The 27,998-nt window shown below is 40.1% G+C and overlaps 1 protein-coding gene across 1 annotated transcript in view; it reads left to right on the forward strand.

The window, feature by feature from the left end:
• The window catches only part of ahr2 (aryl hydrocarbon receptor 2), a 50,930-nt gene that overhangs the window by 7,296 nt on the left and 15,636 nt on the right, over positions 1-27,998 (forward strand). The window contains exon 2 of the mRNA XM_057325058.1: positions 118-305. Coding sequence (XP_057181041.1) covers positions 118-305 — 188 coding nt within the window. The remainder of the gene's footprint in view (positions 1-117; positions 306-27,998) is intronic.

Raw genomic sequence — 27,998 nt, forward strand, 5'->3', positions numbered from 1 at the left:
AAAAAAATTGCTTTGTTGCTCTACATTTTTTTGTTACCTAGCTTCGGACAAAAGTGACATCAGGATTCATAAGCAGAGATCTAACCCAAGTTTTCATTTGTTTCTCTCTCCTCACAGCCCAAAACCCCCTCCACCCGATGGAGTAAAATCCAACCCTTCCAAACGACACAGGGACCGCTTAAACGGCGAATTGGACAAGCTCACAAACCTGCTACCCTTCTCAGAAGACGTCCGTGCACGGCTAGACAAACTGTCAGTGCTCCGACTCAGCGTTGGATACCTGAAGGTTAAAAGCTTCTTTAACGGTAAGATCAGCTTTATTGAATTTGATTGAAAATATCATTTCTTAATAGGTGTTTTGTGTCTTACTGTTACCACAAGTGTTCGTTTTTTCATTATCTTCAAAACCTTACTGCACTCCTTAAGCCACTTTACTTTTCAGCTGATGTCATCAAGGCCCGAAAAAATGTTTCGACCTCTGCCCTACTTTTTTATTTCTTGATTGACGCATTTACTTTTTCCTGTCAAAATCAAGCTTCACCCAGAATTGAGTGTCATTGCTAAAGTAAAATGTGGTAAATGTTGTTCTTTGCAGATTTTAAACTGACGTGTTTTTTTAGGCAATTTTTTTAGCTTTTTAGCGTAGTAGCAAACAGGAAATGATGTAAACTGTGATTTAGCCGGGTGCATGTGCCGTATGTCAGATCGTGTGCTGTAACCGCTCGCCCACAACCGTGACTCCCGTGTCATTAGTACACCAGCTGATTAACAGTTGCTTTAAAATACATAGCTTCGTAATAAGGTTAATGTTGCAACACAGGGTTGGTTGAGGTCCTTTTACCACATTAGAGGCATATAGTACCCGAATAAGTGATTCCCTTTATCGCCCTTGATGGTTTTCTAGAAACCGAATGTGCGAAACCGCTTCACAGAATTATGATTCAGTCTCAGTTTGATGGCTTGATATTTTCCCCTTTTTATATGCATCTTGAGTAGTTCTGCCGAATTTGTTTGAATGAAGAAAGATTCATATCACATGCAAGATGTGACTGTACACTTGTGACCTTAGCGAACGTTGTTTGTTGTTTGTGTGAAACGTTTCTAGGGAGCTGAACGATCACATGACGAGTCCCCTTCGGTTTCAAGTTCTTAACTTACTTAAATGTATCGCACCTAGTGCTTTCGCTTTCATTTCGCCTTTTTTCTCCGGCTACAAGGCTTCATAAATGATTCACGCAGGCATACATGAAAGGGCTCAGGACCAGGTTCTCAGCGATAAGGGCCGTGCGCTCAGCGATAAGACCTCGCTCTTCCTGTTCCTAAGTGCTTCTTTCCAAATTATACATTCTGACTTTAGATCTTCAGCCAGAAGATGCTTGCTTGTTTGCGTGTCTTGAGAAAATAGCCTCGCCAAAACATTTCACGATGAACTCGGTGGACAGGTGGACTTAATCCAGATGGTTACTAAGAATAATATGAAGGGGAAACTTCTTGACGGAAGTAATTCTCAGAGCAAAGCTGGTTGTATTGCAGAAAGTGTAAATGCGTTTGTTTTGCAAATGTTGTCGGATTTTTGTAGTTTTATTGGTAATGGATGTGGCCATTTTGAGCCGGTCCGATATTGCTTTATCATTTTCAAATTCAGCTAAACCACGTAACACACGTACATAGAGGGAAAGTGGGCCAAAGGATGCGTGTTGGCGTCCTCTGTTATCGCTTCTTGACGATTACAAAACAAAAGGAGACATTGCTTTTCAGTATTTACCCTTGTGTACCTCACAACGTGTTATGCAACCTTTGCGTTAGTTATTAACATACAATATCTGTCTGTAGACTTTGATTTTTACCAGCGTACATTGTCAGGCGTAGACAACCCTAACTAATCTGTTTACCTAAAAATCTGTAACATCTTTTTTCAAGACGTGTCCACGCTGACCTTTCTTTACGAACCCGTTGTCAGGTCAGGTCTCATTTTTGCACCCGGTAATGGCAGCAGGCATGTGTCTCGAACAGTTTGCTGACTATGAAATTTATGCATAGAATTCCATTGTCAAAAGAGAAAGGGCCTTATGGGAAATATGTTAAGAGTCATCATGGCACCATCAGAGGGCAAGGAGGACAAGCAGGCACGGTTTGGCATGAAAAGTGCTGAATCAGTCGACATAGAGTTCCTGGCACCATCCCGGAGCCCCCGTTGTGTTCAGTCATGCTAAGCCCGTCTGAACTCATTCAAACACACCGCCTGCTTAATCCAAATTGGGGTAATTCCCTCGTCTCTGGAATCGCTGTTTATAAAAGACTAGGTGTGTGCGGGGTAAAAAGCCTTACCTGGTGTCATATCAAAGGTCTCCTGTAATAGTTTCACTGACTCAAACTTCCCTTTCCTTTGAGGAACTAGCTGTGCATTGTGTGGACATCATCATGTCTTTTCCTCCACCTATTACATTTCACATCTCATTTTGTCTCTTCAAATAAACAGCCCACCAAAGGCTTGGCAGAGACTCAAACGTGCCAGCCTACTGCCCCCCAGCTAAGCTTCCTTTCATTGTTCGGCTAAAATAGCAGCAATTACAATCGGGAACTTTTGGAAGAGTAGAAGAGAAAATGAAGAAACGGCACGGGAAAGAAAGACTTTGTTATTTTCGACCTACCCGCAAAATTCACAGCTGCGTTGAGCACTTGTCGCTTTTGAGAGGCTGGCATGAAAGAAAATCTTGTAAAATATGTTTGGGTATTACCAAAAGTGTGAAGCCGAGAGGCGTGACGTATGGAATGAGGCAGTCGGTCATGACTGGGTGACACAAATGGATGTATATAATAAAACAGGAAACGCAAAGCATTGTGGGAAGAGAGAGGTGACATTGGAAACATTTAGTAGACAGACGCTATACAGACACAGAGGGTCTCGCCAAATGTCTTATTTCCTTTTGTGTCGCTTTCCTGCATTGCTCTTTGTTTTCAACTTCTTATTGGTCTTAAAGTCTGGTTTTACATTAGTGTTTACATTGGACTGCATTGGATCGTTTCATTTGCTTTCTGTAAATAATTACAGTAATATCAGGAAATAGCATCTCACACTTTTTGGGGTGCTCACAGTTGGCCCATACAGAGCTATTTTCAGTTTTACTTCAACAGTATTAACTTGAAGACGTGGGTACTGTATCTCTTTTATCAGCATGGCTATTTTCGTCACGGCGAGAGAGGCGTGCCCCGGGCTACGAATTCTTCTCCGTCTGACTTCTGGCAGGTCAGACATCCCGCCAGAGAATGGGTTCTGTTGTTGGCATCATCTCGTCGTACAGACTGAAAGATTTGGAAGGTTGCGATGAGAAAAACCGCAGGATTGGGTCCCACGCCGGGGCGCACAAACGTGGCATTGTGTGAGCTGCGCTCCCAGCGTTCACTGGGGCTCGGACAGCGTGGGGTATTGATGAGGGTCAGGTCTGGAGGAGAAACCGCACAGAACCATCCTTGTCTGAAATGTAATGTGGTGTGTCACTAGTCTGGGTTACATTTGACCTTAGGGAAGATTTGGGTGGATTTAAAACAAGTGCGACGCCTGGAAACCGATGAGAAAGAAAAGAACCGTGTAAAAAATATGGTTATTTGTTGCTTGTGTGAGCTTCAGGTTTTTTCTGCATCTTATCTAGGGAGAGATCGCCACGTTCCTGGTGGTAAATGAATGGCAGGGTGAGGGTGGCAGGGTTTAGGGGAAGCATTCTGAGCCCTGAGGCATTACGGCACGCCATGGCGGTGCTGCAGGTGGGGGATTGAAAGGAAGATTGAAAATGTACTTTTGTTTAATTTTCTTTTAAAAAGGTAAAGAGCTGATTAAAAGGTCATGTAGATGTTTCCGTCAATGGAAGTTGACTTGTTTGCACTGATCCAGTACCAAAAAAAATTGCTTTTCAGCTTAACGTTAAGCAAAAACTGGTTTTAGTGCTTTAGCTTTGTTATAAATAAAATATTTTTAACTTGTTTCGATAACCTTGCTTCAGAGCTGATTCTGAAAACAAAAAGAAGCGCTTCTGTGCACCTGAATATTCAAGTCGGACCTCCAGCGCTGAAACGCTCAATTTCACTTTTGAGGCCATGAAAGCAACATCCACCATTGTCCTCCTTGAGGTTTTACTTTCCCTGCCCTTATTTGTTTTTTGTTTGGGTTTTTTTCTGTCTCCTATTGTCCTCGGTCATAAGAGTTTGCTTGCCCTTTCGTTTGTTGACGGGACAAGACAGATGTACTCGGAACGTCAATATTTGTGTTGGCGTGAATCAATGGAGGCCGACACCAGAGGCTTTGGAAAGTAAGAACAGAGAAATTAAGGATTCTGCTCCCCTCACCGACGGATGACCCGACCCAACCTTTGATGTGTCGTGTAGTCATCAGTCTCGCCGCTAAACAACAAAACCCAGCAGGGGTCCGAATCCGAGCTTGTGCGTGCACAGGTTTACATTATGCCTGGTTACTTTGATGTGTTAGTTTAGGAGACAAATGCATTCATCTCATTTTTACAGGCTCGATTCAACTCAACCAGCATATTCTTATTTGAAGTTTATCTTGCAAACCACATTAATAAGGGACCACTAATGAGATATCTATTGAAACATAACATGTTGCATACAGGGCTGTATTCAGATAGATTGAGCTTTTTTCTACATCCAGATTCCTGAGACACTCACTTGAAATAACATCATAATAAGGCTTCGCCCGAGGAAATTTCTCATACAGATGATTCTGACTCTATTTATAGCCTGGCACACAAAACCTCTATCACCCAGTTGTCCTCCTATGCAAACCAGGTCGCCCACTAATGTGAAACCTGCTTTTTCATCATTCAAATCCACCGCTTCACTTTGTTGACTCATGGTTTAGATAAACATCTTTCGAAAGTCTGAAACGCAGGCAACTGTGGCAACCGTCATCAGCTTGTCTAGCACAACCACACGTGGTTAAAACAGTTTTTGTATGTCTGCTGAAGAAAGAGAACCAGTAGGTCTGCAAAACTAATCCAGAGGGGCTCTCGTAAGGTAAAAAACAACAACCACAGCAGTGTCGCCCCACACTTCGGGCGGCGATAGCATCAACAATCATGCCTATCAGCAACCAGAGACCGAGTTTTTAAGATCCTCGCAGTCAAAACACAGAAACTGGCAACTCAAGTGGAGACAGGCCCGAGAATGATAAAGAGCCAGCATAACTTCATTCCCACTTTTGCAAGAAGGTTTGAGAGAAACCTAACCCTGGCATACATTTGAAATGAACAAAGCTTGTAATTCATTCACCTGGCACCACGTATGTGTATTGTGGCGAGCAAAGAAAGACAAAAGCTCTTCCGTGACATCTTTGAGTCATTCATGTGTTCGCAGCGATGAGCAATCTCCTAATTCCAGGTTGTAGCGTTCTACAAACAGACTGCATCATGCAGACGCGCGCTCCCTCATTTTACTCGTGCGGTATGTGCATGTCACCAAACGGTTTGTTTTCTTCGTAGTGTGCATGAAACTATGAATCACTCGGTCGGGTTAGAGCAGATGTTGAGGCTGAACGCTCGCTGGCTTGCGGCTGCTACTTGCCTCATTCAGATTTTTAGTTTGTGTTATTTCCCGCTAAAACACGCTTGTGCATAGCAGGATTGGAATGGTTCCAGTAGATGGTAGCCAAAGTTAGCGTGGAAGTGACTGGGACCTTGAGAGCGCTGGGAAATAAATCACGAGTCATCTCCTGTCTGTTAGTCATTCATGATAAATGAAATGCTAACACGAATAGGAAACAGCAAAAACTATGTTGGATGTTTTTTTTTTTATAGGGGTGTATTGATTCAATTGGCTTGCTGTTTGATGCAATATGTGATAATGGTATTAGGATATTTTAAATTAACGTTAAAGAAGTTTAATTAAACCTGACTAGAAAAACTGAAACCCTAAGAAAAAACTTCAACTAGTAAATATATTCTTTACCAAATTTAAAAACATAAAACGTTACATATGAACGTGTTGGTCCACATTGAGACTGGTTTAAAAGTTAGGGGGTTTTCGCAGTGTCGTGATCGCCTGGGGCAGTGATGGCGGAATGAGAAAAAGAGCCAATGACAGCTTTTATTATCTTAATCCTGAACTTTGATGTACTTACACATGTGTTGGAACATGTTCTGTTGGATCTCTTTGCGTCTTAACCAAGTGAAACCTGTTAAACGTGTTGCTTAATTTCCTCTGTGTACACAGGAAGTACTCGATGTTCAGAATGAGAGAAGGTGAGAGTGCAAGAGAAAGAGTTTTTTTTGTACTCATCTAAAATTCTATCGCAGTGCAATATAGATGGTCTTTATATCCTTGCCCCAAAATACCGTAGCTGTACCATCGTATTTTGATGCATACCATGGTACCGAAATTGTATTTATAAGATACTTAAAGGTACTTCCAAGAATGCCATACTGTCTCCAGAAATCATAGTGGTATCATGATGTTTACAAAATACCGCAGTAGTACCATTGGTGCTTTTTTGATTAGCAGGATTATGGCAACAGATACTGCATACCAGTCCAAGTTCAATGTTTGTTTCTCGACTGTTCTGTTCTCCTGAAGGGAAGAACCGCCTGAAGGGAAATGTCGGTTTCTGAGGCGGGTCGCCGTACATCTGCACTCGTCAATCCACAACTTCTCCTTTTTCTCACCTGCCTGCTACCTCCCCACTCATCCTGCTTTGATCTCTATCAAAAAGATATGTGTTGTCTTTAGGGTTAGTACACCTACAAAACATTTACTTGGTATTTTTAGACATTACACTAGGATTATACCATATTTTGTTGGATGACAATCCGCCTGTGCCCATTATAAAGTCTATAAAGGACATATGGCTGCATTGATAATGTAAATGTGGCCGTTCCTGCATCAATGCATCTATCTGATACCATTATTTTTGCGAGTTTTACGATAAATAGCATTTAAAGGGTTTATGGACGACTGAGAGGTTTTTCTCAATGTCAATGCTGCATAAATGTTAGTGTTGACAGTGAAGGGAAAGAGACCGAAATAGAGGCAGATATATGGGTGGTTGAGAGAAAGTGAGAAAGGAAGAGGCGGTCTTTTGTTGGAGGTTTATGATCAACATTATCTAGAGTTCAGAGAAGGAAAAAGATGTTTCCTGACGCTCTTCCACTTTGGCTTGAAGTACGATCGAGACATTTCACAAGTTCGCTTGTTCTCTTTCATAACTGTTTTATCGTAGCTCGCAATAATGGGGATGTGATTCTTGAGTTGCAGAAACAAAACTATTTCAGTGCAATAGAGAAGCTAATATTTTCTTGGTGGTTACCTTACAAGGATACCGCTTCCATTGACCTACTTGTTTGCTTATCATTTGGTGAAAGTTAAAAAGCACCTGATTACTTGGGTTACAGATTACGACATTATCTCTAAAGCTGTTTGAAAACGTGAACACTTGAACGCTAAATAGTTTTTAGTGTACACTAAAAAAGTTACTGCCTTACATTTTTAAGTGCAATCAAAATGTTTTTATTATTTTAAATTCTGGCTATTTTAAACTTATTTTGATGAATTAACAAACAACTTCCAAAAATAATACTTTAAAAATAAAAGTAGTATCTAATTTGATCGTCCTTAAAAATGGAATGCCTTAATTTGTTTACACTGTAGGTACGTTGCAACACCAAGTGAACCGCCAGTGTATACTATATGATTCTTAGGCTGTTTGTTACTACTATCGCTATCAATTGTATGCGCACCATAAAAGTGCAGCACTTGTGTGTCAAAAGAATACGACCTTTATACCTAAGCTTATATCTGTTTACATCCTATGTTGTCTTTTGCTGATCAGGAAATGATCCCTTGCATAGTGGCGGAGGAAAATTACCAGAATCGCAATGCCCCGCCTCCGCATTTATGAATGAAAGTTTACAGAACAAGTTGACGAGGAGATTTTACTGTCTGTTTACCTGAGGTGACAAGCTCTCTGGCATATTTTCAAGAGTTTACTGCTCTCACATTACCATCCACCTGCTTTTTCGGTACACATGAAAGATCGACCGATAATATTTAAAAGGACACCTTTTTAAAAGTTAATATAGTATTTAAAACATCGTTCAGCAAACCGTAATGGCGAAAAACATTCATATTAACTTGTCGCCGTAGCAGTGCGTCTTAAAAATTGTGCGAAATTTTTACAGCGCAAACAGCTAAAGCACATTTTGGTTTCATTACGCGTATTGAGTCATCTGCACTAAAAATGTGAAAAGGTTCCTTAGTTTGAAATTAGTTAAAGTGATAGTTCATCCAAAAATAAAAATTCTGTCATCATTCACTCACCCTCTTGTCATTTCAAACCTGTATGACTTTCTTTCGTAGAACACAAAAGAATGTTATTTTGAAAAACGTTGTTAACCAGAATCACTTTAAAGAAGAATTAAAACATTCAAGTTTAAATATTTGTTTGTAATATTTTTTAAGATCAGAATCCTCTCCATCTTGTAATCATAGCCAGCCTTTTTTTTAACTGACGAAAGATGAAATCAATTCATTCCTGTATGTCATTGAAAAATGACACTCGAACAACAACAAAAAAAGAGCGCCTTAGCGTGAGGGGTGTTAACAAGAAGGAAGAAAGAAGGGGGAAAAAAGCCAAGCGCGAGAACAATATCAGCATTGTAAGACAAGACCGATAAAGAAAGCCCTGTGGGCGCGAGCAGTTTTCTTTGGACCCCGACACCGTTTCCTGTCCGCGCAGACTCGAGAGGTCACTGGACGCCTGTCACACTGCAGTCTTCCTCTCAAGGCTCTTTTCCGTTCTTTCCCCGCCCTTTCTCACCCTTTGCCTTGTTTTCGCCGTCTAATGAGCGTTGTATCATTACACATTTTTGCCCTCGCTGCAACGCACACAGGAAGAGATAGGCTTGATTTCCTGTTTACAGACGGCAACAAATTGTGTGCGTTTTGTCAGGTTCGTATGCCAAGTTAGTGTCATGTCTGGTGGTGAAAAGTGTGTTTTATGGTGAACGTTTAAACCTGTGTGTGTTGAATTTGTGACTTGCGTTAGTTGTGTATGTGAACAGGAAACTTTGAAACTGTGTGTGTGTGTCTGCGCAAGCGCTCTCAGGACGTCTGGTGTGTGTGTGTATGTGTGTTTTCTGTTGGCAGTAAAGCGTCTCAGGGGAGGCAGGGCTTGCGTGAGAGCACTGCTGCAGATCTGTCAGTGAGAAAAGAGCTGCTCAAGGTCTGGCGGAGTCTGTGTGTGTGCGTGTGCGCGTGTGTGTGTGCGTGCGTGCGTGTGTGTGTGTGTGTGTGCGCGCGCGCGTGGGTTAAGCCAGTCCCGTCTGTCAGCATGGAGCTGCCGATCATGAATGTGTGTAAATGTCCCATGTTTATCGAGGGGGGGCTGCGGAAGGTGAGGGATTGTGGACCGTTTCAAAGCAAAGGAGCTCGGTTTACCTTCTCTTTAGAGATCAGTGTGAAAAGCGTGTTTGCAGGGTCCGAAATGATCACACCTGCCGATGACGGGTGAATTGGGAAAGTGTACTGGCAAAAAATATTTCTTACCGTCTAGTGCATTATATTTTGCATTTTATAATATATTTTGATCTGTTTCTCTGTAAAAATGCACGCATGAATATATAAGCCAATAGTGTGATTTTAGTCAGTTCGAAATTCTGTAGTCCTTTGACAATTTGGCATTTTACATAATTATACATAACTTTTATTAAGTAATAAAATGAATGTGATCATTTTGGATCTTGTTTGTTTGTAAAGATTGGTGTCTGTATGTAGGCATGAGAATAAGTGTGTGTGTATGAGTGTTCTTGCCGTTTTTCTGTTCTCACTCTCACAGCAGGACTGTCCAAACTTCCCGTTTTCTTAAGACTCCACACACACATCCAGGATGCTTGAATCTAATGAAAACATGTCTGGATCCCCACTAACAATAGAAAAAGCAAGAAATTATATTTTCCTTAAAGGTGAAGTATGTCAGTTTTTCCTGACCATTGGAAAATGTGGAGGCACGTTCAGGAAACTGAAAATAAACTTTATTTTTGCGGTTCTGTTTAGTGGCATAATATTTATGTATATAAATAATTAAAGATATATCATTTATTTAATTATATATTATAATTGTACCATTTGAGTACATCCCCCATATTCCAAATTCTCATTAGTAATTGTGTATGGATGGACATATTATATTTTAAAGATTATTTATTTATGATATATATATTTATTAAATGTGTTATTTTGCTGCTCTTATTATTCAGAATGCCAATTCCCATTAGATTGGACCTGTAGGTAGATTAGATAAATACGACAAATTACTCTTTTCTTTGTTTCCTTTCCTTCATTTTTTATTTGGGGATGAATGTGTATTGAACGTCGAATGGCCCAACATGTTTTGCATGGCAGCATTCAAAGGCTTTGATCCGATGGTGTAAAGTCATAAAAGCTCTTTTGTATTAGTCCTGCCAAACAATGCCGTGGCCAAGTCACTGACTCACTGACTGACTGACTCATTCATCATCACACAGTTCCTCTGTAGGATAGTTTAGTAATCTGATCATTTCCTGCTCTTTGGAGTAATGCAGAACCAGTCAATAAGGACATAAACAATTGAGCCAAGAGGTGTGCACAGTATGTGTATGATGTGGTAAAATCTTCAGTTTCAAAACTTGATTTTTACATTTTGTGAAGAAATTGTTATAATGGTTGGTTGTTTTGGGGTGGTTGCTAGGGTGATGCCATGTGATTTCTAAGGTGTGTTGATAGAGTGTTTCTGTGCTTGTGCGGTGTTTGGACAAGATCAAAACCCCAAGTTTCTATAATATTGGAAGATGTGGCTTTTTATCAAATGAGCAACAGCGATAGTAACGCAAGCATTAATAATTATTGATATGACACCTTGTTTTTTCAATGTTATGTGATAGGGGCCCCCCACTATGTAGACATGTTCTAGATTTCATTTTTTTGGGCATGTCTGTTCTTGCACCATCGCAGTAAAGATAACGAAGTTTCACTTTTCAGAAAAACTTGTGCTTTGATAAAACAATGAAAAAAGGTTGAAACCCAGAACTATCAAAAAGGCCTCTGACCTCAATCCAACCCGACAGTTCACTAACAGCCATGTCGATTCATTTTTCATTAACATGTTTTGGTTAGAAATATTTGTGCTCTTTCGTCCTTTCTCACAGTTCTTGCGTTTGCAGGCACATAAGTGACCTCCTGTTCTCGGCACCCAAAGATCTCACCAAAGTCGTGGTGACAGTAACTGACAATCAAGAATTTGTCTCCATCATAAAGGGCACGAATGAGGCATTCGCCTTCTATCTTTGTTATCTAACATTCTTTGTGTCGAAGACACTTTACAAACCTATCTTGACTTAATCAGTGAAAACTGGGTTGGTCTGTGTGAGGTTGTTATTGTCGTAGAACAGAAAGGCAGAATTAACATATCGTTGTTCTTTTAATGCTGGGGAAGAAAAAGAAACCAATAGATTAACCAGTAACCCCAAACCAGAAGTCTTCTCCTACACCTCAAGCCAATTGGTTGACTTAAAACCCCAAGCCGAGTGGCTACACGCACGCAGGTTATGCTTACGCAACGTGGCGTGTACGAGTACTAAGCATGGCTAAATGGCGTTTTTTTACAGTTGCGCCTACAACGGTGTGCACACTGGGTCTTCCCCGAAAATGTCACTTGACCTAATTGAAACACTCAAACTAAGGTTATGTCAATGGAGCAGACATGGTTACGAATCGACAACTGGTTTTAGATTTGAGGATGGTGCCTCTTTAAATTATGAACCACTTTAAGGACAATTGTAACCAGAAAAGGTTAGATTCCATACAATTCCCATCTCTACATACACCGTTAATCTTTTACAGGCCGTCCACCTTCCCGTTCGGGCCTCCTATCCTTTTCCGCTTTGGCTTTCTTCCTAAATCCCATCTGTTACGCGCTAATGCGCTTTAGACGTCGCTCTCCAAAGCAGGTGCACTTGGTGGCCATCTACCCCCTTCCCAACCCCCAGTGGCACCTCAAATCCAGCGAGGAGCAAAAGCTCTCCTAGCGATTGTGTCGTGATTACACAAGCCCGACATTGTTGTGCTGTTTTTGGTCCGAGGGCACGGCAAGCCCGTACGAGCAGTTTTTCAACATGTCTGGTCGGGGGCTCCTGCAGCCGCCCGCTTTCATGTGCTGGCCTGAGGTATGTAAACAGGATACCCTGAGCCGCACACAGAGGAAAGAAAGGGAAGGCATCACGGTAAACTTAAAGACAAAAAAACGGAGAAAGAGAGTTGGCCCCATATCTAGTGTCAACAGAAAACCGAGCTAAAAGTTCACAACAGTTTCTTTTGTTGTCGTTACTGTTTCTCTTTCCGTGTTTTGGCCTATTGTTTTTCTTCGCCATCAACGATTTCTCGATCGTTATTGGCTGCTTTTAATTATCCCTGTCCTCTTCTCTTTATTCACCCTCAATGGTTCAGGCAACAGCTGAGGCAGTTTGTGAAACAATAAATGACCAGCTGTTGAGCAGATATAAACAGCAGTCGAAATGTATGGCCTCACGTTTTATTTTTGGAAGCTGTAATTATTGTTGCCTAACTGAAAGCAGACAGCCACTCTGTGAAATATGTGTCACGTTCTCTCGGCCCGAAATAAAGCCCCGTAGCTTAAAACAGCCTACGCTCACCCTTTGAGGGTGCATGTTGCGTTTTACAAACTTCGTACTGTACATTTACAGAAAACAAACCAAGCTTTGCTTGGCGTAATGTCGAAGCGTTGTTGCTCATGAAGGGACCCTGGAGCGCCTACCTCCGTACGCGCAAAGCAAAACAAGCGCGGCGCAGACACAATGGTGCTTGCAGATAGCGATCAGTCTGGCTTGGGCGGGTAGCAGGCTTGTGAGGTTGTTTCTTGAAAAAGTAATGGAAGATCTCTCTTACTCTGTCTCTCGCTTTTCTTTTTTGGTTTGCTTATTAAGATCTTAGGGATGGAGGGACGACAAGAAATAGACAGTACTCACAACCCATTGGCTGTGATAACTGGAGTGACTGTACATACAGGGCTTCCCAGAGCCCCTTCGTGAGAGGGGAAATCTAAAGGCTACATCTACTGGAACTAAATGTTTTCAGATTAAGATAATATTCCCTCTGCATAGTTGACGCGTTTTAATCTCTTTCTTTCTCTCTTTATGAATGACTACTCAAGGCTATGACAGTGTCATCTGTGTTTGCCGTAACAGTGTTTCCCTTACCATTGCTTTAGGGGGGCGCCCCGCACCTCCCGCCCCCCTTGAAGGTCAAGTTAATTTTATTTTTTACATAGCGCCAGATCACAACAGAAGTAATTTAAGGTTACCTTTCCTATATAACATGTCTATACCTTGTTCTCGTATTAAACAAGCTAAATAGCATTATGTTATTTATCTTATTTACATGGCGGCATAGGCATTTCTGTTTCTACATGGTCGCGCCTTTACAGTTCCACTCTGCTCTCCGTAACGAGTTTCGCCCCCATGCTCTTGCACACAGAGACACGTGCGTGCACATGTACAGGTAAGCACACTCCCACCAGTGGACAGAGAGCGAGTGTGGGAAAATATGTCGCGTCAACTACCTGAAATGTAAATAAAAATATTGTCATTTTTAAACGCTTAAACGCTCCTAGGGTGGTGAAAATGGCAACATTCGCTCTCCTGCTCCGAGTCTTTAATACAGAAAAGACGCATGCCCTGCATTAGATTGATTGATTAAATATTATTTATTAAAAAAAGAATTGTCCGGACCTCTGCCGCAAAAAAATATAGAGACCACATCCCCCCAAAGCCGTAAACCTAGGGGAAACACTGCATAAGGTTTAGTTAAATTTTTTATATGTATGTAATGTTTCTTTTATTTTTTCATTATTAAGTAATTTTTGTTTTATTTCCTTAATCATTGTTTGACTTTGAAAATGACATAATTTTACTCTATGGAAGTAAATTTGTTATATTTACTTCTAAACTTTAATTTTAACTTTTAAACTGGGAGAAATCAATTTATAATTTAATTTAGTTTTTAAATATATATATTTTTTGTATATTTATTGCAAAAATATTTTTACATACTATGGGAAAGCCGTCGAGCGTGTTTTCACATATTGGTTTTCAGTGTGAATTTTTATGATACACAAATAATGTTACTACATTTTTTTTGTAGAAGTAAACCGTGTTAAATGTATTTTCGTCCACTAACAACTCCTCTGAAAATTTCTCTTATTTCTTGTCATGTGACTTTTACACAGAAATATGACCTGGACATTTTTTTAGTGTAACATGCTTGGCACAAACCAAAATATTCCCAAGTAGTTTAGCTACATAGTATGCACAGCTGTGTTACAACGTTACTTAGCCTACTGTATGCTACATTTATCTTTTTTAATTCATCATGCAAAGTTTGCAATTTTGCACTGTTTGCTTTTAGAGGACACCATTGAAGGAAAATATAAGCCAGTCGAATGTTACGTTCTGTGAATTTGCCAGCTGTGCTTAGCATACTTTCTGCAAGTGAAACGTACTTTATTGCTTTATGACGAACAAGTGCATTGTGGTACTTTTGCCTTAGTTTGGACTCATTGGACCCTTAAAATATCCACCTTGTAACTTGTAATGGAAAACAGCTGTGCATTGATACAGAATAGTGAGGATGAGGGGAATTACTCACCCATTGTGTCATTCCAAACCTGTACTGACTAAAAACAGTTGTGTTAAAATTGACCCAACAAATAACCCAATGCTGGGTTACTTTAGCACCGACCCATTGTTGGGTCATTTTAACCCCATATATTGGGTTACAAGTTTAACTCAACTGTTGGGTTATGAAATAACTAATTTGTTGGTTTATTTTTGCCAACATGTTATTTATTATTTTATAATTATTGTGGTTTATTATTCTTGGACATCCTATTTATTATTATTATTTTATTGCAGTGTAAATGCATAATACACAACATGGAAATACCTTTATCATTTTTTATTTCCAATACAATAAGTTTTGGTAGCCATTGTTTAATTAATGTACTTCCTTTTATCACAAAGTTACTAGCAATTAAATATAAATTTACAAGCATCAAATAAATAAATAAACAGAACAGACGCTAGTCTAGCTTATACAATTATAAACTTCCTAAGCAAAAGCTACCAAACAACAGCACCACTAGGCTTGGCATACTCCAAAATGCAAATAAACAACACGTGCAAAATGTGCTTACCTGTCTATTAAAACACATGCAAGAGCGGAGTCTCTGTTGAGTCCAAGTTGGTCGCGAAGCTCTCTCCATTTAGAAAACGCCACGCCGATATTAATCCTTGTTTTATTTCTTCGTTTGTCCATAAGCCTGCTTGCCTCGTTTGGCCTACGTTTACACTTTTTTAGGTTTCCTTTACTCGCCAAAGAGTAATCGTGATCCATAATAACAGAACAACAGATGCTGCGTCCCAGATGCTGTATAACCACTTCCGCATTTGCGTGTTGCCGTAGTTTCTACAACTGGAAACTGAGGGTAGTGCGGAGCACCGGATATTAAGTCACTGATATGCGACAAATACAAGGGACGGGCCATTATTTTAAATAGGAATTTCTCTGGATTTGCACATTCTTGAGAAAATTTGGGATAATGTAAGTACACAACTGCATGAAATATATCACACTGTGCAAGTGATTTTTGGATATTTCATAACAAAATTCTTCCATATTGTGGCTTTAAAGTTTCGGACGAAGAAAAACAAAGTGAGGGTACATCCCAAAAAATAATTTTATCTACGTTTGAAATAGGTTGGTTATAAAAGCAAGTGTTGGCATCGACAGTCATGCAGATTATAAAAACAGTCGACAGAGATGTACGTTTGTGTTGCTATGAAAAAACACGCAATACAAACAAATTTATTTTTTGTTTGTATAAATATATATATACACACACGCACATTTAATAAGTATTATTTATATTAACTTGCCTCTCGTCTATCAGCAGTGGTACCGCTCCCGCAGCTCAATTTTAACCCAACTGGCTGGGTTGTTACAGAAATGACCCAATGAACGTCAGAAATAACCCAACAAAACGACCCAATATCGTTTTTTCATTAGTCATTAACTTTCTTTCTTCTGCAGAACACAAAAGATATTTTGAAAAACGTTAGTAACCAAACAACATTGAATCCGTTGACTTGCATTGTATGCACATAAAACCACTGAGACATTTCTCAAAATATCTTCTTCAGTATTCCACAGAAGAAAGAGTCATATACAGGTTTTGAATAAATTATGACAGAATTTCTATTTTTGGGTGTACTGTCGCTTTAAGATTGTGCCTGTTTATGTTAGGGCGATATATCGTGCAATTCTTATGCTCAGTGCCACATCCGAAAGCCATAGGGCGCTCTCTCCATATATGGACCACAGATAAGTACAATTTCCGCATGTAGTTCCAGGAAATGCCAATGGCCATATTCTAACGCTGTTCTTCAAACCTTTTCAGGTATTTTCATGATAATAATGCATATTTTATTATGATGATGATGTTTGACGTGTGTTGCTTTTTCATAGGCACATTATAAACGACTCAATCTCGTAGTGATTTTAGATCGAGCAGTATTTCCTACTGATCAAAGAGCCGTAGTTCACGCAAGAGCTGTGCATAAAACACAGAATCGAAGCCTTTGCAATTTCATAATGGCCCTTGACAGGTATAATAGTGTGAATCGCGATATTTCGCCCCAGCCCTCGTTTATACGTGTAGTGGCTCTTTAAGAGAAGGGTTACTGTAGGGCCTTTCTGAGTTTCACCCACTCTTTCAGACAAATATTTACATGGGTATGGTTATTTAAAGCCACAGAAGCACAAATTTGAATGTCTGAGCAGTAGAGTGCCACACTCGATAACGCTTCGTGAAATTACACAGACCGAAAAAACGCCATAAAGTGACAGCGCCCTATATCTGACATGTATCAGCCCATTTATCACAATAAAACAACTTCATGGTGAACTGATATGTAATAAACTAAACTTAGCCGATGCGTCGAAGTCACCGTTCGCTTTCATTAGAACAATAAGGCCTCATTCCTCTTAAAGAACAGACGCTTTCTAGCCGTGTCATATCCAGTCGCTCTTCTTTATGTAAACATTGTTACACCCACTACATGTAGTGTTTCATAATGATTTGTGGAAGTGCACACACCTTCACGCAGGCCAGGAATGTGGCGCGTTGAGTCGAGGGAGGGGTCGGCCTTGTTTTGCTGGTGTGTGAGAAGTTCACACACAATTCCGCAGTTTACCACAGTAGAATGTCATAGGGCTGCATTTTACTCTCAGGCTGCAGTGCCTGCACCCTGTAATTTTAGCGTAATTCTTTGCGCGTGCGCGCACATGCGCTAGGCCGCATGCCTAGGCGAGCTTGTGAACGCGCCTGTGGTGGTTGTTGCTGTGCAGACGAACAGATGCTGCTGAATCATTCAGTCTGACGTGTGGCAGACGCATGCTGTTTACAGCTGCATTTGGTACAGTAAAGAAACAAAAAAAGAAATATAAAGCTAGCACTATAGAAGATGACAGCATTATGAGTTTGGACACGTTTACATGGAAAGTGTTCATTTTAGCACAATTTTTAAATGTCTGGACCTTGAGTGTATAATCATATTAGAGTATTTTACACTTTAAAAATGTGTTGCAAAATCACTTTTATATTAGCATAGTATATTAAATTTTTCATATAGGTAAATGTAGAGGCATTTTTGCCTTTATTGGACTATGAAACTGATCCATTTAGTTTACATAAAAATGGTTGAATTAAACTTTTAAATTAAACAAAACAAATGTTACTAAAAATTATTAATGTTTTGGGGGGAAATCTGTCATCTGAGTGTCAGTTTCATATTTTTACATTTATTTACAAATATCGTAACTGTAAATCCAGTATTGTGTATCATATTCAGGGCTCAACGCTAAGGACTTTTTTACTGACCCGGTCGGGCAAGTGATTCCAATTTTTACTGGCGCTGCCAAAAGTATTCAATAATATCTAGTTATTTGTTTGTTGTTTTTTACCTATGTAATCTTAATAAATAAGGGTATGACACCATAAAACTATTAGCCTATAACTTAGCCTATAACTCAAAATTTCAAATATTGTTGAAGACAACTAATCGGTAAGTAATACAATAAGACCAAGCAATCAAAGTATATACAATGGCACAGATAAATGTAATAAAGCAAACATACAAATAATCAGTGCATTTCAGGTGTTTTAGGTTGGGCTAATAATAGTAGTTATCAGGTACAGAAATTAAATAATGTAAATACTTTATAGTCTTCACTGTATTAAATATCATTTTGATTTAACCTTAAGTTAAAATTTAATCCGTGAAGAGCAGTGAGTGTTTTTTTGTCTTCGTTCTTTGTTATTTTGGCATAATTTTTTGTCGAGAGCTTAAACCCTAATGGTTTATTTTGTGTTTATATTAGCTTTAGCATGGTATATTGTTGTTGTTGTTATTATTTATTTTTAATGATTGTAAAATGCATTTAAATACTGCATGGTGCATAGCTTTTAAAACATTTTAAATGCATTTTACAAATTACTGTAAAACACATTTAAATACTGCATAGTACATTGCCTTTTTATATTTAGTAACATATTTTGTATTTATTATTATTATGTTTATGTTTATGTCAATTACTATAAATGCTTTTAAATACTGCATAGTGCATAGCGTATATATTTAGTAGCATATTTTGTCTTTATCATTTTTGTATTATTATTATTTTGGAAATTACTGTAAAATGCATTTACTGTAAATGCTGCGTAGTGCAGACCTTTTTTAATGTTGTAACATATTTGAATCGTGTTGAAATTGCAGTTTGAAATAAGTCTGTGATTATGTTTATTAGCCGTATGTTATCCACGTAACTGCTTTATTCAAATTAGAGCCGGTGAATGAATGTAAATACATGACCTTGTGTTGTACGATGAGCAGGTGTGTGTGCTATTCTGTATATGCATGTGTGTGTTAGTAAAGGCGCCCAGAGGTTTGTTTTAACAGGTAAACCTGCAGTGTTGCTAAGGCCGGTTGCCATAGAGACCTACTTAGGTTTAGTTGCATCACTCAGGGGAGTTTGAAGGGACGGTCATTATGCCACTGTTGTTAGCAGCATGTTTTTTGAGCAAGCGTGCATGTTTGAATGTATTTGTTACTTTTACGTACAGATTTGGCAAGTTTGTCTGTTTGTGTTTTGTTGCCGTCATTTGCAACTGCAAAGTGCCACACAAGGGGAAACCCCTGGCACCCTTTGCGGTCTGGGCGCTTACTTTCAGTGGTGGTACCCGAGTCACGTGGCTCATGTCTCGCCTCACACTGGCACTTTTACTTCCACTGAACGCCACTTCCTCTAATGGTATCGTTGTTCAGACACACGCTCACAAAACCAGTGCCCGATTTGGTCTCATCAGCACAACCTCGCCAACCTCGTCCTCACCGATGGTTTCAGAGTGACACACACACACGTTCCTAGTGACATCTAAAGCCGCACACATCAAACGCAAACCCTTAACCCCAGCCCACACACGAGACCTTGTTTCTAGGAACTCCTCTCCGCTGTGCAGCGAAAACCTGACGTCACGCTCGAGTTTCCCATCTGCCGCTGGAGGCGGCCTGTATCTAACTGACGATCAGTGGCATCTGTATCGCTGGTAACCTAGCAACAAACCCTCACGGGTTACATGGCAACCATTACAGTGGGAAAATACAGCTCGCAATGGGACAGTAAGATTATGATGTCATCGATAGTGGTATTTTTTTGTTGTGTGATCATGTAGGAGTTTGGACTGTGCGGGTCCTAAGAAAAAAGAAAAAAACTTGTACCTCTTTTATAGTTAATATGCATTTTTATATATATATTTTTGCTCTAAATATAATTTATTTTATATTAATAAATGATATTATATCAAAATATTATCATATATTTTGTTGAGTTATTTATATTATTATGTTGCTTTATTTATATTTTATTTGTATATAATTAATATACGATTATTTATTATTTATATAAATAAAATAGATACATTATTTATATATGTGTAATAGATACAATTAAATCATAATGCTATTTACTTGTATTTATTATTTTTTCATTTTCTGTTTTAGTCTTTTGTGTCTGAAATCAACATTGAGTCAGATGACCCTCTAAAATTTTGTATGTATTTTTGTTGTCACCTTACTCGCTCTTCTGATTTGTGTTCGTGGTTGTGAAAGGAAGCAAGTTACTTGTGGAATACGGCAAAAATACACCGTATATTTAAAAAGCGACCTGTTTTGCATCGCTTTGGTTTATATGTAATAATCCAAGACGCTTTGGTATGCCAACCGCGTCCAGGCTCGGTGCGCCACTGTCGATCTCCAGAAACTTCCCAGAGGCGTTGCCACAGCTTTTTGAATTACACTGAGGAACTCTGGGTGTGTGACTGTGCGCCAGACGTCAGGATCCAAGCTGCTTTGCAACTTTGCGGTTAGCAAAACGTCCTTACCAGGGTAGCTTTCACCAGCCCGAGGCCCACCAAACCACACCCACACATACACAAAATACACATGTTCTCAAGGCTCTGCTACACGAGAGAGCCATGTAGAAAACATCAAGTCGGTTTGTGGGAACGTGCGTGCGTGAAACGTAAATTGTCTAAAAAGACCCAAACAGCATGAGCTTGATTGTGCGCCGCTATCGTCTCCCAAGTTTTGTGTGTAGCTTTCTCTCTCCATTTGCTCTGATGAGCGACAGCGCTTGGCAGATGCCCCTGAGCGGGGGCTTTATTGCCAGTAGCGTTGCGTGTTAAGAGTTTATTTAGACGGGGAGGAAACGAGAGCAGTTGAGAGAGAGGTTACTTTTAGAGAATTTTGGTTTTAAAAGATGGGTGGATTGATTCCTTAATGAAGGGAAACATTTACGTGTCTTTGGGGCACGCTGACGATCTCAACATGGTTTTTGGCACCTGTCAGTGGAATTTCTCGTCACTTTTTGTGGATGGAAATCATTTAGTTTTTAAGCTTCTGACATCAATGTAATAGCAAGAATGCCTTCCGAATGAACCAACTGAACTCCCAATCCAAATGTTCCTTTCATGCATTGTACGATCATATAACAATCCCTTTTTCCTTGTTTATCCGAGATGATGTTTGTTTAAAGTTATTGTTTGGTTTTTAAAGGAACCGTGGGCGAATTTGCCTGGCGAAGTCACACGCTTGGCCGGGAAACGGTTGGGAAACACCAAGGAAAGGGGGAGGGTATTTCAAATGAATCACAACGTCTTAAACTTACCTGCTTTACAAAATAATGTGGATTTTCGCAAATAAATGTACAGATAAATCATTGTAAAACAAAATTGAGTCACTTTGTAGTTTTATCTATTGTATCTTTTCACTTGGCAGATCATTTTATCCAAAGTTACGTACATTCATATACGCGTCAGTATGTGTGTTTCCATGGGATCAAACCCATGACGTTTGTGTTGCTTGCGCCATGCTTTACCAGTTAAGCAACAGGATGTGCTTGTTGTAAAAAATGACTGCCAAAGATAATGAAGAGGTGGTTGACCTATTCAGTGTTTAAAAAAAACAGAAAGGGGCAGTTGACAGACATCTAGGTGAAGGATGGAATGATGTCGTTTTTGTCCTTTCTTTTTCTACCTTACCAGGCCAGCGTTTGCAACAATGAGCTGCTTTGTGTGTTTACCTGGCGGGCAGCTGCAGGGTTGCAGCCATGCTTAACATGGTGCGTGTGTACAAGTGTGTGTGTTGGCCGGGATTGTGTGTTTCTGCAGGCTGGAATTTACCGCTTTTTGAGAATGGAGCCGGGCAATATGTGTGTATAAAAGTGCTGAGTGATAACTCACCGGAGCCCAGGCCTTGCGTGTACAGCAAGCGTGCGAACTTTCAACCCTGGAAGTTTTTGGGCCAGACAGCATCGAGCGAACGAGGAGAGCAGATTAAGGGAGGGAGAGGAGGAGCGGGAGGAAGGGGGTCTGGGAGAGAAGGGTTCAGTTACACAAGGATATGGAGTTCGGTAATTAAGAGCAGCAGGGAAACAAGCGGCGAGCAAAACTGCCAAGAAAAGGGGGAGCTCGCATTTCAGCTGCATTTTCCATTTCAGCGTGTGGTCAAGCGGATTTCGAGAGGGGGGAAAGCTAGGGAAGGTTTCTGGCTGTAATCGCGCGCTCTCTCTCTCTTTATCTCTCGGTCTTTCGTGCCACGAGGTGATTTACAGTAGAAAATAGCTGGTCCGGTTGATTCAACTCCTGCCAGGACGACAACGTTCAAAGTGAAAAATGCGACGGCTTATCGGACGCCATGAAAAAAATGGGGAGAACGCAACAGTTAGAGGACGCGGCAAAGAGAATGTGTTCTGCTGGTCTAGTTGGGCCGGGAGTTCCGTTTTTTACTTGCCCTGTGAATATTTTTATCTGCCCCATACAAAAAACTGCGTTTTTTTTAAACTTTTTATCACATAAAACTAAACGTTTGAGATATGAAACATGAGCAACAGAAAAGATCGGGCCAAGTACTGTATTACTTTGGACACAAAACTCCTTATTGTTGAGCTCTGAGCCAAAAACAAGACCTGACTCACCTGCGTCAAATCTTTCGTTGGAAAACGAGAGGGAAACGGGGGAGATGGGAAAGACTGTATTGTTGAGTTTCCAAAAAAATAGGACCGATGCACGACAGAGCGGCTGGCTTCTTCCCAATGAAATATCTGTCCATCTCACTCTCTTTCTCTCTCTACAGACTCTCGCATATACAGGCTGAAGCTTGTCCTGTTTTGTTCTCTCGCCCGTTGTGTTGGTTTGATGTTGGCTTTGGCTTCGACTTCTAAATGTAATATGGCCGTTCATTACGATCCTGACATGTAAACTTACCTCCAGCAATGCCTGTCCACATCACCCAAGACATAATTAGGCCGACGTAACAGACGTGTAGCGCTAGAAAAACTTTATAGCTTGGATTATATAAACAGATGGTTTTGTTGTAGGCGGTGATTTTTGACGTCACTTTGGATTTGTACTTGAAGAAATATCCACCTGGTCGTTTTTGGAAATTCTTTACAGTCGATGTTAGAACGCATTCACAGCAAATTTACTTCCGTAATGTGACGCATTTTAAAGTGAATGAGATATACAGATGTTGATTTTATTAACTTTGATTTGGCTGGATTGTTAAAAAAATATGACTTCCATTCTTCCCATGTTTTTTTTAATGAAAGACATACTTTAGAGTCTCCATTTTTGGTGCAGATATGATAAAACCTTAAGTTAAAACCTTAAACGTTTTTATCAGTGTTTTTTTTTTTCAACAAACGGAAAGAAAATAATTATTTTTGGTTCCACGTCTCCAGTCATTGTCCAGTCGGCTTTATCGACGTAATAGCCACGAACAAATCTCAGGATGTGCTCTGAATGTTGCCGAGTCACTCTAAAACCTTTGGATGGAAGAACGTCGCCCCTTTCCATTTTACACACAAAAACGTTTCCTCCTTGACTCTGTTATGGCGGCGTTTCGACGGCCCTCAGGCCGTTCTCTCACACGAATGGAAACGAACACGGTTTTTGGTACATCAAGCCACTGGGTGAACTCTGTCGACCTTTATTACGGACGCACTCTGTTGAACTTCTGAACAGATTGCCCTGACATATCCCAACCTGACCTCAGGACAAACAAGTCAGTACCTCAGTTAAACTGTGTAAGTCTGCGTCGAAGGTCTGGGTCTGATCATCTCGACTGGGTCAAGGAGGTTGATGACCTGGCTGACTTGTGCACATTTTGGTCTCACAAGCTTCTGCTTTTTCTAGTCATTTAACGCCACATCTTTCACTTCTCTAGTGAGGCGTCTGCATATAATCGTGTCTGTGTTGTAGCTCTTTGAGGACCACACCCATTTAGACAGGAAGACACCATCTGACCAGCATTCAAACAACCAGCCATTGTTCGTTGTGTTTGTGTGTGATGCTTATGGGCGGGTTTGTCTGAAACCGTTGGTACTGTCGTAAGAAATTCGCTAAATTATGTGACCTCAGAAACACATTTTAAGTTTTATGCATCAGAACTACTGTAGTATTGTTTTTAGTTTTAGTTTTAGTTATTCGATTTTATTTTTATATTGTACGTTTTCGTTTAATTTTTTGTCATTTCGTTACAAAATGTGTTTTCGTCATTTTATTATCCGTTTGTTTAATTTTTATACTGCTGTATAAGTTTTTTTTTTTTAATTACATTTTTGTTTAGTTTATGTTCAGTTAATAATTTTAGTGCCTCTGCTTAAAATGAGATGTCGCCTCGGTAATAACCGTGTTGTCCAGGCATACAATGCTAATGATGTTAACTGCGCACAGCTCAGTGTTTACGTACGGACTTGAGTAATGGCCGTGTGTGCTGTATCGTTCAGGTCAGCGGCTGTTCGTACTCCCGGTCAGTTTACACCCGGCCTGCACTTTGTTACAGCGAGTTGAGCATTTTAAACAGAAAGCTCCCACACATGCACAAACACACAACGACAGAATGTAAACTGTGCGACGTCTCCGCTGGACCTCGCTCCTTTCGGGGGGTCAAGGTCAGATCTGTTTGCGTGGGTGTGAGCGGAGGTCACGGTTGATGGAGTGAGAGACAGATTATTGTGGATGTTTAAGGCTGTTTGGAGATATTTTAATGAGCTGTAATCCAAGTATGACCCAGGATCTGTGGACTCTGATACCTCAGGTCCAGTCCACCCTCTGACAAAGAGGGCCGGCTCAAGTTTAATGCTTTTGCCTGACAGGAAGCAGACTAAGTAAACAGTGAAGCAGTTGTACAAAAAGTCTCATGATCCCCCATCCCCCAGCGGCTCGGTTTTTCTCGCTCTCATTTGCATGACTCTCCTCTGCTCTCACAACACTCTTGACTCGCTCACTGTTGATCTGTCAATGTGAAAAATGACAATACGGCAACAAAAGTGTGACATGTCGAAGAACATTTGTTTATTGCTCATTGAGTTTTGAAAGAACAGTTTTGCAATTACAACTGTACAAACAACAATGGTATACCGTATTTTACGGTACGGTACTGTGCTGCCCTATGCTTGTACTATACAAAGTTTAGACTATACATATACTATACATTTATACTAACTATAAATATATATATATATATATATATAACTATAAAAACCAACAATAGAATACATTACTGTATGCTGTACTGTACTGTACTGTACTGTACTATACTATGCATTTATTGAATATTATTCTAATTATTTCTACCAGTATCTGATAACTTTTAATGCCATTATGAAAGACATATGAGCATATTTATGACAAGCAAAAGCATGCACATCAACTTGAAAAGGGAGCTCAACCAAAAACGTAAACATTTTCACTGTTAGACTATAAAGGTATCTTTTGGTAATGAGAGTTGGTTAAGATGTCAGGTCAGGATTGTGTCAAGAGGACATCAGGGTCACGTAAACACATACTGTATATACACAGGTCCTGACCTTTCATAATTCTTTCAGGGAAACAGACGGTATTATCACATGTGAGTTTCGGGCACACATACCTTGAAATGTATCACGGTGCAGCTTTTCATATAGCACCGCTCGTGTGTGTGTGTGTGTGTGTGTGTGTGTGTGTGTGTGTGTGTGCGTGTGCGTGCGTGCGTGCGCGTGTGGGTGTGTGTGTGAGAGAGAGAGAGAGAGAGAGAGAGAGAGAGAGAGAGATAACACAAACACTGATACCACCATTCTACATCTTCTCCTCGTTTCTTCAAGTCTTAACCTGTCCCCCACCACGGAGAGAAGAGAGTATGTTGAAAATCAGAGTCAAGGTTTTCCTTGACGATGTAAAAAAATGGAAACAATGGCTCAATTCAGCAAGGGAGTTTAATATCCCTGTGGGTGGGTATTGTCTGTGTGTGTGTGCTCATGTTTTTGTCGTAATTTTATGATGTTTAAAAAATGTCACGCAAAAGCTATGACGGCTGTTAGGAAATCATGTTAAACGAAATTTGTCGACTACGTTCACTGTATAATCACGCTTTACCTGCAAACAAAAATAACCTGGCAGCGTTTCCAAAAATTCCAGAAAATTTACACGAAGCATGCGGTACGGTGTTAAAACAGAGATCAAGCAATGTTGATACCTGACAGGAGCATGTTAAGGTTAGCTGTGTGTTCGTCCACGCATGAAGAATGTTTGTTTTAAAAAACAAGTTACGCTTATGTTCCCTGCGATGAATAAAGTGGCATTCGTCGTTGAGTATGTTTGTGTAATGTCAACAACGTGTGTATAACGTTTCACATTTTAGTCAAATTTTTTGTTTTTTAAATTTCGATTTTCTTTAAGCGAGGGAAAGAGAGAGCGATTATAGCTGTTACAGACCAACATTTATAGCGTCAAGGGAGTGAAAAAAAGGGTTAGTAAGAAAATGCCTGGGAAGTGGTCCAGTTTGTTAGCTAATAGGGTTCAGGTGCTGTCAAGGATTCTGTCATGCTCAGCACGCGAGGTTATTAAACCACAAGCCAACCGAGAGCCCAGTGGGTTTTCCTCTATCTCTCTCCGTGTCTTTCTCGCTCTCTCTTAATTTCTCACTCTTTTAAACCCTGAGGAACACACAGCCTCCCTTCACTTTGGCGGTGGACATTATCCAGACACTGAAAACTAATCGTTCTTTACCGTTTACAAAAGTAAACAAATGTTGATTGTTTTGCTGATTTGGTTATGTGTGATATCTTAAAATGCCTTCGTATTTATGTATATATTACCGATTGCTCAAGGCGAAATGAAACTGTAGCAACATTCACATTTAAGCACGAGTCGGTGGAGATGTTTCTGATACCGGGTGACAGGAAACTTTGAATTTCCCTTTATCTTCTTCTTAGTAAACAAAACTTTTAAGGACACGGAGTGTTTACTCATAGCACATTTTTTTGAAACTATTTCCAGAACGTTTGTGGTTCTGGCTATTGTTGTTGTTTTAGGCTACTGATTGCCAATAGTTAACACTGTTCAATGCTGTTTGTGTTCATTTAAAGGGACGGTTCATCTAAACCATTCAATCATTTATTCACCCACTTCTTCAGAACACAAAAAGATGATGTTTTGAACAACATTGTTCAAACATTGGACATATTTTGTGTTCCACTGAAGAAAAAATCATGTACAGGTTTTGAACAACATGAGGGTGAATAAATGATGACATAACTTTTCTTTTTTCTTTAAAGACGTCCTTAAACCTTCAGTATAGAAGCTAAAGAATGACAATAAATGAGTTGCGAATACCGTTTCAGTGAAATTTCTCTTGCAAATCATAAATCATAACAACTGAACAGAACAGAACAGAAAAGATAAAGGATACAGATCAAATATGAGCTCATCGTGTGGGAGTCGTTGGGCCTCACATCAAACATTTCAGGCAGTTCCTTGACCCCTATTAGAAAAGTTCACCCTGTACCTGATCACCATCCACACCATGTCTCCCGGTTTCTTCAGTGGCACACAGAAGTGGTACGGAAAGGGTTTAGATGTTGCGGTCGAGATCCCCAATTCGCCACAAACGTTAAAAAGAAATGGTGAAAGTGAGCGCTCCCTGTGGTTTCATTGAGAGGCCATGTGTGTTGAATTACAGCGATGGCAGATGAACAGACAGTAATTGATTGGCGGTTCAGATTTTGCCTTTGTGCGTGTATTAGCATGTGTGTTGTGTTTCGTGTTTTCCCGATTGCGACCGCTCTGCCCGGACCTCATTTCCGTCATACTTCCCTGGAAGGGTCAGGGAGGACGGCGTGATCCATGAGGAAGAGGTGGATCGTGATTACATGGATGTTCCACATGCTCCATCTTTAATAACAGGCCAGATATTTTTATGAAAGGCTGGCGTTTTAAATACGGAGGTGGCCAACGGTCTGCCAGCGCTCGACGGACTTGCGTGCCAGGAAACATCCAGACCGCTGGATAG

Source organism: Triplophysa rosa, linkage group LG25 (assembly GCF_024868665.1).
Source record: "Triplophysa rosa linkage group LG25, Trosa_1v2, whole genome shotgun sequence".
NCBI classification, from domain to species: Eukaryota; Metazoa; Chordata; class Actinopteri; order Cypriniformes; family Nemacheilidae; genus Triplophysa; species Triplophysa rosa.